Source organism: Antennarius striatus, chromosome 21, assembly GCF_040054535.1.
Source record: "Antennarius striatus isolate MH-2024 chromosome 21, ASM4005453v1, whole genome shotgun sequence".
Classification (NCBI taxonomy): domain Eukaryota; kingdom Metazoa; phylum Chordata; class Actinopteri; order Lophiiformes; family Antennariidae; genus Antennarius; species Antennarius striatus.
The window spans coordinates 6,711,617-6,724,738 of record NC_090796.1 but is presented as its reverse complement, the minus strand read 5'-3'; the positions used below and the strand labels follow the sequence as shown (position 1 = coordinate 6,724,738).

At 40.6% G+C, this 13,122-nt stretch overlaps 1 protein-coding gene across 4 annotated transcripts; it reads right to left on the bottom strand.

The window, feature by feature from the left end:
- Nucleotides 1–926: 926 nt before the first annotated feature.
- On the bottom strand, nt 927–5,880 carry meiob (meiosis specific with OB-fold). Of its 4 annotated transcripts, none has more exons than XM_068305472.1 (14): nt 5,793–5,880; nt 5,374–5,497; nt 5,168–5,225; nt 4,913–5,044; nt 4,576–4,648; nt 4,231–4,426; nt 3,175–3,275; nt 2,923–2,975; nt 2,662–2,757; nt 2,418–2,510; nt 1,970–2,114; nt 1,700–1,886; nt 1,302–1,388; nt 927–1,218 (listed from the first exon to the last, which is right to left on the bottom strand). In XM_068305472.1, the coding sequence occupies exons 2-14, from the start codon at nt 5,428–5,430 to the stop codon at nt 1,087–1,089; spliced, it is 1,410 nt and encodes a 469-aa protein (XP_068161573.1). In that variant the 5' UTR covers nt 5,431–5,497; nt 5,793–5,880; the 3' UTR covers nt 927–1,086. The 4 variants fall into 4 exon arrangements, with proteins under 4 accessions (XP_068161573.1, XP_068161574.1, XP_068161575.1 ...); XM_068305473.1 differs by having other exon boundaries at nt 5,764–5,813; XM_068305474.1 differs by lacking the exon at nt 2,418–2,510.
- Nucleotides 5,881–13,122: the final 7,242 nt, after the last annotated feature.

Sequence of the window (13,122 nt, the reverse complement as noted above, 5' to 3'; positions counted from 1 at the left end):
AATTGACACAGGGCGCAGAATATTTCTTTGCAGTTTGTCAAGATACAATCTGATCAGTTTTAAAACACGACCGACTTCAATTATTTATTTATTGCATGATATTTCCAAGCCAGTAGCCGAGCTTCGGGAACTATAGCTGTTTTTTTATTTTTTGAAACCATGATACTTTTAGTGCATAATGGTCTACAGCAACTTCACTCTTAAATAGTTATTTATTCATTCATTCATTTTGTCAACCCGCTTCATCCGCTTGGCACACACACTGTCATTCCTATGGTCAATTTGGCTGATTAACCTGAAGTGCATGTTTTTGGAGGTGGGAGGAAGCCGGAGAACCCGGAGAAAACCCACGCAGACACGGGGAGAACATGCAAACTCAGCACAGACCGGGACTCGAACCCACAACTTCCTTGTGCGGCGACAGCGCTACCCACTGCGCCACCATGCCACCCTCTTCGAGTTAAAATGATCAAATTGTACTAAATGTGAGGATCCATCCATTTTCTTCTGCTTTATCTGCCGCAGCGGGTCACGGGGAGCTGCAGCCCATCCCAGCTGGCATAGGGCGTGAGGCGGGGGACACTTCGGGCAAGACACCAGTGCGCCGCAGAAGCTACACACAAAGACAACCACGCACACACACTCACTCCTACGGGCAATTTGGGTCCGGCCAATTAACCTGAAGCGCATGTTTTTGGAGTTGGGAGGAAGCTGGAGAACAGGCAGACACGGGGAGAACACGGGGAGAACATGCGAACTCCGCACAGAGCAGGACTCGAACCCACACCCACTGTGTGCGCCACCGTGCAAAGTAAATGTAAATAGTATGACAACATACTAGTACGACTACTACAACTAATACTACTGCATGTAATTTTAAATCAATGTTAGTTTATTCATCAAATAAGAAATCAGTAAAACTAACAGAATATTAAATAAATTAATTTAATAAATACATAAGTAACACAGAAAACCTATTGTACTCATAAACACAAGACCCCTTAGTCTGTCACTCATGTTAACATGTCAGTGAGAACAGCAACACCCAGCAGGTCAGGCAGCCAACAACAGCATGTGCTGAACTGCTCAGTGAGCGTGTTGTGATGACAGTTGCTCCAGCAGACCAGACATGTGTTGCTTCACCTCTCCTGGGTCAGCAAGTGAGCAGGCCAGGACAATCCCCTTGATTCCAGTCTTCAGTTTAGTGGAGGGGAGTATCTGTAACATATTAGAAGAATATATAATCATACTGTATGCTATAGTGGAAAACTCAAACAGTATAGAGATGAAAGTCACTGTACCTTCAGGTATACTTTGAATCTCTCCAATAGAAACTTCCACTTCAGTGCAGTTTGTTGGCCATCATCCAGACTGGTGAACTCCTCTATCTGCCTCGTATGAATAGAAATAGCAAAGTCGCTACATCTGCCATGTGTTGAAATTATTATGAGAGTTTATTTAAATTATTGACTACAGAAGATAAAATCTAACGTGATTTTTCTATACCCAGACAGAATAAAAAAGCTCTTCAGAACAGTTTAGTCTAAAGGTAAACATAAAACAGTGTAGTTGCTTGTATTATTTTATTATTATACATTTTATATATTACATTAATTTGGTCTGGGATGATCCCACATCACAGTTGCTCCTGAATGCTGAATTGAGGCTGGATAATAATCACTCCTTCCGTGGTACTGACCGTGAAGCCAAGCATCTGCTCTGCCACTGGGCTCCTGAGGCTGCAGGCCTGCACAGTACCAGTGTGATCAGTGAAATCCACCAGCAGGTCAAAGCCTGTGGTGACCGAAAGGGCCTGATCCCTCGCTGGACATAACGGGTTAGCGCAGCTCTGTGCATCCTCAGTCACTTGAAACTTACAGGTGGCGCTGAGACGAGAGAGACGATCAACAGATTGTTTATGGAACTAGAACGTCTTACACAGCTGCTCTGTGCACCAGAGTGAACTCACCACCGCGTCCTGATGACTTTTGAAATGGAAGAGTCAAGATCCAGCTTGGAGATGAAGCTGTATGAGATGCCAAAGAAAGCCTGAGGATTGTCACGGGCCTTCTGCTTCATCTGGCTCATGGTGAACACATCAGTGATGGAGTCCACTGGAGACACAGAAAGAGAAACACGCATTCATGTCTGCAGTCTGATTGCTTGAAGGGGTTGAGACAGGGGTTATGATAATAAGAATTATACATCTTTCTTTCTGTGGACAAATCCACCAAAAAACACCAAAACCAACAGTGTGTTAGACCTGTTGTGAGCTACTGGCTACATGATGATTGTGTACATGAAACTGAGTCAGAATCAACTACTTGTTTTAACTTTCATTCTGTATTTTCATGTTAATCAGTGTAAACTCATTCTAAAAATGTCTTCACTGTCTAAGTGTCCTCTCTGGAAGCTACCGGTCATATCCTCTGGTTCCTCATCCTGATCCAGAGCCCCAGACTTGGATGCTTCTGTAGCATAGCTGTACAACTGGCTAGCCTCTCTGGTGTCTGAAGCAAACAAATGATTAGCACAACAGCAAACTGACTTCACATTGTCAACCAAAGCTGGTTAGTTGGTTTCCCAGCATCGCATTACAGTTAATTCTGAAGAGTTACTCAGTTGATACTTCCTGCCAGACAACTGTCTGTCATGTCTCACCAGGATTGACAGTGACGATGGTCTTTGAATTGACAGCTGCTGTCATGCAGTTGCGAAAGCTGTCAAAGTTAATCTTCACATCTGCTATGAAGAGCACTTTGAAGAATAAAAGTTTAAACGACAGTAAGTTCATTCAAACACAAACACAGATTTTCTTCAGATATCAGCATCCACATGTCTCTTCAGTACAGTGTGTTAATGGAATGTGACAGGCAGGAATAACAGTGCAGTAAAGATTGATTTTATGGCTGCTTGACCTACCCGTCTCCTTCGGTACCAGAGTTTGGGCAAGCTGAATGGTTTCTCTGTCCCAGCTGTGAGTGAACCAGAGGTCAGGGAGTTACTTTGGAGAGCACAGTGAAAATCAAACAAGCATACAGGATAATTTAAAGCCTCATGTCACTGAAGATATACAGGGGTGATCCAAGGGGCCAATGAAATGCAATATGGCAAGAAAGCAACACCAGTACTAAATCTTTTGATTTTCCAAATGAAGAAATGAGCGTGACGCACCAAAGGAGAGGAAAGGAAGAAACAGAGTCATCAAAAAGCTTCAGTTCCAGCCTCTGCCCTTTGCGATTGTCTGAAGTGGTGAAGAACTTTGGTTCTCCGATCTGTAAAATGTAAACAGAGTCATCCTATAAGAAATGTGGTGACACTGGCTGCGGGGTCTGGCCTGTCACTGAAGTCTGACTCATGTCTTTGTAGACTTTACTGTAAGACATTATATTCCAGAAAAACACACAGGATGGCACCAAACAAAGACACACACACAAAATTTAAAAAAATAAAAAAATAGTGGGTGGCCTATTAACAACTTGTTAAGTATGGATGGAGTCAAATCACAACTTTCTGATAAACTTCATTCTCCAGCTCACTTTCACTCAATAAACCCTTGCTCAGCATCCACTTCATGCTCCTCAGCCCTCCAACTCCTGCTTCACTGGAATTCCAAGACTGGCTTCCATACCATATACAGGACATTTTTTAAACAGCTCATTTCTTCTTATTACTGTTGTCTTGATTCTCAGGAAAATTTAGCAACCCATTTTCCCCCATAGCTGAATGCACTTGGGTGAAAATGACAGCTAAGAAACCACAATCTAATGCAATCAGTGTGTGAAGAATTTGGAAAATGAATTTTGGTTTTTCTTTGAGATTATTTGTTCCCCCTCACATTCCTTGCTTGAAAACACCTAAAACAAAGCAATTGAAGCCAAAAAATTTCATTACCATCTGGAACTCCTACTGATTCAATGACCAACACTGTGATTAGAAACCATGACTCCTGGCTCCCTAGAAACCTCTCAGCTGGATTCACTCTTCAAATCGTATGCATGTAGACATACTGCGAACAAAAGCAACTGAAACAAACTTATGGCCCAAACCACACACACGCACACACACACACACACCCTTCAAATCAAAACATCCATTGTCAAACACTGTGATGATCATATTTTATTAAACATGGGCATGACTGGGTTGTGATGTGAATATTTCTACTTAATGCATTCAAAGGTGAACTCCTTCAATAGTGCTTTGGGCTGTAGCTTTAGAACACCCTACCGACTTCACTGCAGCCAGTACATTTATCACTGTGTTATTCAGACTCTTCCCATTGGCCACAATGTCTCCCAGAGAATAGAAATCTCTGGAGTCTTTCACAGGCAGGTGGATCAGTGGCAGCAGCTTGTCAATGGTGTCCATGTCAGCACACAGGTACACCTTGGAATGAGCCTCTGACAACAACAACCTGTAGAGACTGTGATGACAAATTCAGGGCTTTAAACCAGCAACATATTTAACATATTTAGGGGATTTAAACATATTTTACTCAGAATAATTCTGTGTTGATCTCAATATCATTCTGTTGTAGAACACAGTGCAGAGTGAGGGTGAAGTTTAAATTACCTGGTTGTTGTGGGACAAAATTTTTCCTCTTTCTCTGGATCTTTGCCAGTTACTAAAGGATTGTCAACAATGACTACAAAAAAATAATATGAATAAATGTTGTGCATTAAGATTGAAGTATAATTTAAGATTACTGACATTTTTCTTAATTATCTTACTTTCTTACTGTCGCAATTACTTTCAGATTGTTTTTAATTCTACACTACATAATAAATATTTAATAAGATGCTCACTGTAGTATAGTTACACTTAGATATTTAAAATTGTATCTAAATCAACAAGTTATCAAGGATTTTTAAGATTCGTAAAAATACGCTTGTGATAGCATCCTCCTCACCACATTCTCCAATAGTGAAAGTGTTGGCGAGCCCATTGATGTATCCGTCACTTCCCCACCCTGTCACATTAATGAAGAAGTCCGGTGAGTCCTTAATGGTGAAGCTAAGAGTGAATCTGTCCACACCGAAATCTGAAATCAGAGATGAGTGAAATGTATGCACACCCTTGTCCAGTAGAGGGCGCTACAGCCCAACAGACTGAGGTGCAGCGCTGTCTGAAAAGAATAGATATTGCGGTATAAAAACATACTGACTTTTCCTGTCGGGGAAGCTTTTGACATCAGTTTTCGCAATGACGATGCCCACCACCTTCTGAAATAGAAAAAAAAATTCAAATAACATTTTAGATGATCATCTCTGGCTATTGTTGCTTGTTTTATTATACAGCTGTTGTAAGGAGAAGGGTGTTACAGTAGATCATTTCATTCTGTTTAACTAGCTGAAAGTCACCTGAACTCACCGGATGGGAGAATTTGGGATGAAGCTCAGCGATGTCAATGCACATAGAAGAATCCATTTTACTTATTGGTTACTTAGCAGATTTAATTGCGAGCCCTGTCCACGTTTTATTACACGTACAAACCCTGTAAATTGAGAAGAGTTAACAATTCCCTTTGAATTCACTTGGATAAAATGTAAAGGCACCAGTTCAGTTGTTAGCAAAATAGCTAACAGTGAATTAAGACTAATGCTATCCAACCTGCTGCGTCATTATTACATTAAAACACCCTACATATATCATTAACGCCATGAGGTTACTCTGAGGATGTTTTATCTAATTTGTGTTGGACGGAGTTGCATTACATTATCCTATTTTCAGCCATAAGTAACTGTTTTATCCGTATTTTACCGTCATAAACAGACTAGTTCGGATTTCACCTGGACTTGATTCCTGTTGAGTTTCCTCAAGGCAAAGTTGAGGCGCGCGACGGCATCGTGGAGACGGGTGATGCCTTCGGGTTCAGTCGGAAATACGAAACACGAAACGCCAAGAGGTGAAGAGAATCCAAGTGAATACTGTATGTTAGAGTTAACTTTTGTTACTCACAGATTGATAAATTCCCGTGATGAGTTTGTGACCTACCTAACAGACAGAAACTAATACTCACTCATCACAACCATCTTGATGCTGTCATGTGAAACAATATCTTAAAATTACCAATATTTCACTTCAGTACCATTTTAAACAAGGCCGCCATAAAGAGCCCCGTGCATCTAATATTCTGGTAGTTTTATGAGACATGGCCGCTGTGGGATCCTATAATTTCAGCATACATTCAGTAAACATCTATTCAGCTGAATAAACATGCAGGAAACAGAACAATGATACAGCTACCACCGATGGCCCTGCTGTTAAGGAGGTGTCAATTACATGCACATGCACTTTACACAGGCATACAATAACAATGTGAAACATTCTTTAAAAGTCTGCTCTGTGAAAAGAATCCCTGCACCACAAACCTGGTATGACCTTGATGATAACCCATCATCGTCATCATTCAAAAGACAGGATTGGACATCTTTGCTAAGATGATAATTTACTGGTTTGTTTCAATGGTACAGAGCTTCTTTTTTTTGACATATAAAACTTTTTTATAGGTGTAACAATAAGTATTAATTCAGCTTTACACAGCCTTGTTCTTCTTGCACCGTGACTACTCCTTGCAGTTAGGGGTTTGGCTCCAACGGCTTATCTTGGTGACTAAAGCTGAATTTTCATGGCATAAAAGGTCTGTCAATGTGCTTGTATAATCATTTTCTTTATAATCACTGATAAAACTGTACAAAATAGTAAAAACAAAAATACAAAAAACAAAAAAAACCAAGGAAAAGCCCCAAAGAAAAACCAACAAACAAAATGCCAACCTAAAGGTATTTCTTAACGCAAAAACAAAAAGTCAGTGTAGCGGCATATGTCCTCATCAGAAAAGCTGGTGTGTAACATTCCGTCAGTGTCTAGATGGATTGAGTAATGTTTTAATGTAAAACTGGATGGATTAAATACATTTGCACAGAGGAATCAATTTGTTATTTACCTCGGTGCCTTACCATTCAAATGAAACACAATTTTAAATTCTAATTTCATTAGGTTTTTCTGACTATAGTTTGCGGGTCCATTAATCACGGTAGCGCTGTAAAGAATTATCACATAAATCAAGGGAAACTTACTTTTGCTCGAGTGATTGATCCACAATGAATTCATGGCCTGTTTGCTAATATTTGATATGTCATAAATCATACTTTGATCCACTAATCACCCATTTATTTTGAATAAATATGAGCAATCGATGTCAATTTCTCTATGATAAGCAGTGATAAAGTCTTCATTGTTGCCACTGATGGTGTAACTAACTGAAGCCAAGCAGAATGTATCTCAAGAGTGTTGTAGCTGCAAACACAGTCACTGCAGGAGCAAGCTGTGATTGGGTGGCCTCTTTGTTGCAGGTCAGCTCCCTGGAGGGCCTGCAGCCGTCTGATCTCTCCTTGGCAATTAAACCATCATCTCTTTGAATGCATGTGTGATTGTGTGGGTTTTCTGCCATGCATGTGAGTGCATACAGTTGGGTAATATGTGGTATGTACATATCATGTTGAAATACTTTGGCAATGAATGCAGGGCTGTTTATAGTGCAAAAAAATTGGTTTCCATTGAAAATGAGGCATGATAAGTGCAATTGGGGGTGAATGTTGTGTGGTTTAAATGTTAAATATCTAGGCTGCCTCCATGTCTTCATGCTCATCAGCTACTGGTTGAACTGTTGCTTCATTTGGCTCCTGTCATTGTTGACTAAAGAACCACAATTGTAACCGAAAGTGAAATAAAAGTTATTGCTTTGGCAGGTCACTCTAAAATGTGAACAACTGCTCAACAATAAAATACTCCCATTTTCTTGACATTATTATTTATACTGATTTATTGTAGTATAGCGAGACAGTGTAATGAAAAATACAAGCTCATCGCTTTATTAACACTTAGTATTTTTATTGGATGATACTGGACATCATTTCTTTGCAGAAAATGTGAAGCATGGTTAAGTTTTATATTAAACTACCGGATGCATAAATTAGTGATACAACCAGCACCTGGAAACATCAACACTAACATCAGAAAGCATTAACACCACCCCTAAAAATATTCTATAAACAAGGCATGGCAACACAGAGAATGCACAAAGCCAAGACCAAATACCTTTAGCGTTGTACGGATGGAAAGGATGTGACGGCTGTAGTCCAACAAAACAACTTGCCAGATGGGCAGTTTGACCTAAATGCTTAAGAACTAAGATTTACTCTACAAGAGCAATAAAAGAGAATGAGATCATTTGAAAGTGGGGTGCCACAGTGTGCTGTTGCCCCACTGCAAGAAGGTTCCAGGTTTGATTCCTGTCTGTGTATGTTCTCCCCATGTCTGTGTGGGCTCTATATGGGTTCTCTGGCTTTCTCCCACCTCCAAAAACATGCAGCTTAGGTGAACTGGTCACACCAAATTGCCCGTAAATGTGAGTGTGAGTTTAAGGTTGTTTCTCTTTCATCTCGCCCTACGATGAGCTGGCGTCTAATCCAGGGTGTACCCCTCCTCTTGCCCGTAGCCGGCTGGGATAGGCTCCTGCATAACCCATGACAAACAAAGCAGGTAAGTGGCCATAGACAAGATAAGTGTGATTGTCTCATCTAGAAGAAAATAGATGGACAATTTGAAAGACAACTTTATTTTGAATAGAAAGAGAATACATTGATGCATAAATCCCTGCAGAAAGGTCAACATGGGAAGCATTTCAACAAAATGTGTTTCTGTTGATGTGCCAAAGACTATACTTGGTGGGAGGATTTGATAGAGGGAGGGCATCTAGTTTTGAGGTAGTGCATATTGCAGGTGGGACTAATATTATGAATCAAAAACAGGTCATTGCAAGTACTATTTTCAAATTCAAATCATTCAGTTTATTCAGTTATAACGTATAATTTAATAATTTTTGGATCTTTTTGGATCTTTTAATAACATTTGGATCTTTTCATGTTCAGGTTGGTTATGGTTCATAGCAGGAGCAGAACTTAATTAACTCAGGTCCAAAAAATGGACCACATACCACAGAAAGGGACAGTGTTTACCAAGTATTTACCCTGCACATTTCTTTTTTTCAGAATGGTTTATATACATTTTATTCATTGTTAATTTATAGGCCATTTATTATGTGTCAAAAAGACACAAATAATAAGAATGCTCATTGTTAAATGTTCATTGTTATCTCAGTATTCTTTAGTTGTTATTAGAGTTCTGATTGTAATCTGAGATTATTCACACACACGCACACGCACACACACACACACACACACACACACACACACACACACACACACACACACACACACACACACACACACACACACACACACACACACACACACACACACTATAAGAATGAAATAAATTTTGTCAGGACACCTTTTGTAAGGTCCTGATATAATCAGTTCTTCATTTAGTGAATTTGGTGAGTAATATCTTGGCATGGCCCAATATTCTACCTCCAAGTATAACTTCTGCAGTTGTTGGCAGCAACCTGTACAGTCTTTATAGGCTTCCCGAAGTGGAAGACTTCCAGACTACAAGTATGTATGCACTGTAATTTCCCTGCCAGCTGTGTGACTAACTGTACCGTAGTTGCTGCACCATTGGATCAACTCACAGCCGTTGAATCAAGTTCTGGTAGAACAATGCAGTCTGCCTCCTGATTCCTGAGCATGTTCACGGGTGATGGTGATGGTGGTGGTGGTGGTGGTGGTGGTGTGTGGGGATTGAAATGGCTGTGGAGGAAACCTCAAATGATGTTAATAACATGTTGTTGAAAAGGAGCACAAAGGCAGAGACCAGGGTTGTGTATGATGCCAGATGTCATTATTATGCCATCATACTGAGGTAATGAGGGGAATACTGTGGCAGTCATGCTACTATGAGTCTTTGTATTCTGCATGAACACATGAGATGTTAGCTGAACAGGAAACATTATCTTACCTGAGAAAGAAAACTAAATGAAGGTGAAGCCTTAAGTGACATTTCTGTAAAAAAAAAAAAAAATCAACAACAACAAAACAACCAAACTCAAAACCTCTTGTGATGTTTTGTTTTGACTCAACATATCTGAGTGGCTAGCTAATAAAAAAAAAAAGATTTAAAAAATGAAGCCACATTGATGCAGCTGTGATTTTGAAATGTTAGGATTTACTCAAAACAGATATTACCACCCACGCACACACTTCAGGCATAGTAACGGTCTCCTGACTGTCTGGCTTGTATACTTACAGCCCTAATCTGAAAATACCGTGTCCTCAGGCACAGAAATGTCCCAGGTTGTGGTGGATGGGCAGACAATTTAGTCTGTGGCATTTCTTCACAAACCTCTCAACAACCACTTTTACTGTCATCATGGGAGTTGAGTCAAGAACTGACTGTGGGATTAATGCCAAACAAATGTTGAAAATGAAAAACCTTAAATCCAAGCAGCTTCCAGACTAATGTGTGTCCCAAACACAAACCCATTTTCATTCCCAATGGTTTATCATGCCCCCTGCATCCCAACCTATTAGGATTGATATGAGACTCAAAACTCATCTGACAGCCTTCATAAGATTGTTAAAGTTGTCATAATATGGTTTGGTTGGAGTCGGTCAAGGTTTTAGGCATTTCCTGCTCATATTTTTAATATTTGACAAAAACTGATTGGAGAAGGCCAGTGTCCATTCTGAGATGCCAGGGGCATATGGTCATCAGAGGAGAGGCCCTCACATCATCACTGTCATGACTGTTGTTGGAAGAGCTGTTGGGAGGAGGTTGGTGTAGTGCTGATGGAACTCCTCAATGAGGCTAATGACCCTTAATTACCTTAACTCTAACCCACACAAGCTGTAGAGAGTGTTGAGAGGTCATGTAGTGGAGGGTACTCTTGATTTCCTGGTATTACGCTCGGTCTGACCACTGGACTTGGGGTGGCACAGGGTGGACAGTCTGGAATTGGCTCCCGGGAGTGAGCACAATTGTCTTCAGAAGACGGAGGCAAACTGGGGGCTACAATTGAAGATCACATCCACAGAAATACTGTGGAGATGGACGAGGTGGTTCAACAGCAGCCAAGCAGTTTTGGCAGTGGAAAGTTTGGGCAAAAGCAGGAAGTGAGCCATTTGAGAAATCAGGTCAATGATTCCGTTGAGAAAGGTAGGTAGGTCATAGGACACCAACTCATCCGTCACATAGTCGGCAAGGCCCGTCAGGATGGCATCACAATTGGCAGCTTCTTGCCAATCTCTCAAATGGGTATGGATACAGTTGAAAATGTAGTTGATCATGGAGATGGACCCTAAGCTCAGACTCCAACGACCACCAGAAGTGTCGGGACTTTGTGACATCACCCCGAAAACCTTTTGAAGCTCAGGGGCAAAGAAAAGAATGGAGCGTAGCATTCCCAATCAGCCATTCCCCAAACAAGATGGGACCTGTCACGTGATTAATGGTGAAGGTCACTTTGGCATCCTCTAGGGTGGAGGTGTGGGGCTGCAGAGCAAAATGGATCAAACAGACCATGATGAAGGAACTACAACCCTCAGTGTCCCTGGCAAACCCCGCCTGAGGCTCCAGAGGAGACACAAGCAATGGCTGGCAGAGCCTGGGCTGGAGCTAAAGTAGAAGGTTGAGCAATGGGTCACGTCAGGACAGCGGTGAGCTGCAGATCCTGGGAGGCTGGTCCAGAAACCTGTTCCTGTTCAGCCACTGCTGTTCAGATGTCAGCTGTAGTGGAGGCCAGCAGAGCCTTACGTAGCTGGTGCTGAACTTTTACTCACTCCCCTGCAGCGAGGAGCAGGACTGAAATGCAGCACATAGGCAGGCAGAGAGTTGGTAATCCCATTTATTAGATGGAAAGCGTGGCTTCCATTGAGTCCATGACATTCAAGGATGGCAGGAAAGTCATTGGGCTGGCAGAGAAGCAGGCAGGTGAGTAGGGCAAAAACAGACAACCAGCAGTCTGACAGAATAAATACAGCACTTACATGACATTAGAATTTTGGCTGCCATGAAGGATTGGACTTAGGCACCAAAACTACTTGGCTTGCTTCAGAAAATGATCTAACACTTGTTAGATCATTCAAAAGCATCATTCAATCCAAGAACGTAATGGATTCCTGACTGATATACTGCCCCCAGCAATTTAATAATACCCAGAGCCATTTTCCTCATAGTAACTGTATAAGAGAGCAGAGCTTATTTTCAGATACACTATAGCCCATCCTATGTTTCAGTGTACCACAAACATCTTCACAATATCCACCATTTTGATAGATCTCTGCTGACAAGCGCTAATAAGAATATCTTTTCCAGATTTGACCCTCTGACTCATTTTTTTCAAAATCTGAAAAACAAAATCTTTGAAATTCTTCCCCCAATGACGAGAGAAACACATTTCTTCAATTATCACTGGGAAATATATGAAACAGGAGCTTTCTTGAACCACATTTGTTCTAGAGAACAATGAAGTTATTATGTTCTGCAGGCTTTTCTCTAAACATGGTTCAAAACAGGACACAATTTCACGCTCTGCTGGTATTTATGAGCTGATTGTTAAATGATGTCAATTTAAATTTAGTTTAGGTACTGAATAACATGAAAGACTGACGTCCTGTTTATCATCTGTGAGACTTCAACACATGCTGACAAACTGCTTGTCTGTTATTTGTAATGGAATCTTTTGTCCTGAACATTTCATGAGAGAGTGAATTATGGAAAATATGAAGGTCACATCAAAGTCGAGTAAATAATTTATTCCATGAGGTATAAAATAATATATATCATATTGGTGGACTTACTAATAATATTCCAGCAGAGAAACAGATTTTGACTTCAGTCATTTCCAAAATGTGAACACACTGAATTCTTTGATTGTAATTTACTGGTTTCAAAGTTACTGATGTTGGATATGAACCCGTTCATTTGTATATATTTTTTATCTTCATTGTGTGGTTGTGTCTCTTTATTCATCTCCCCATAAATTTCCTTTTTCTATGTGTAGTTTTGATTTTCTTATGGAAGATTTAACGTGTAGAATAACGAGGACATCGATCTTTACATGAAGATCACTCATTAAGTTCTTCTTTCCATTAGCAGGACACCTCTGATGTTTGTGTAGCACAGCTTCTCTTTTAGGCAGCAAAGTCAGAGAATGTC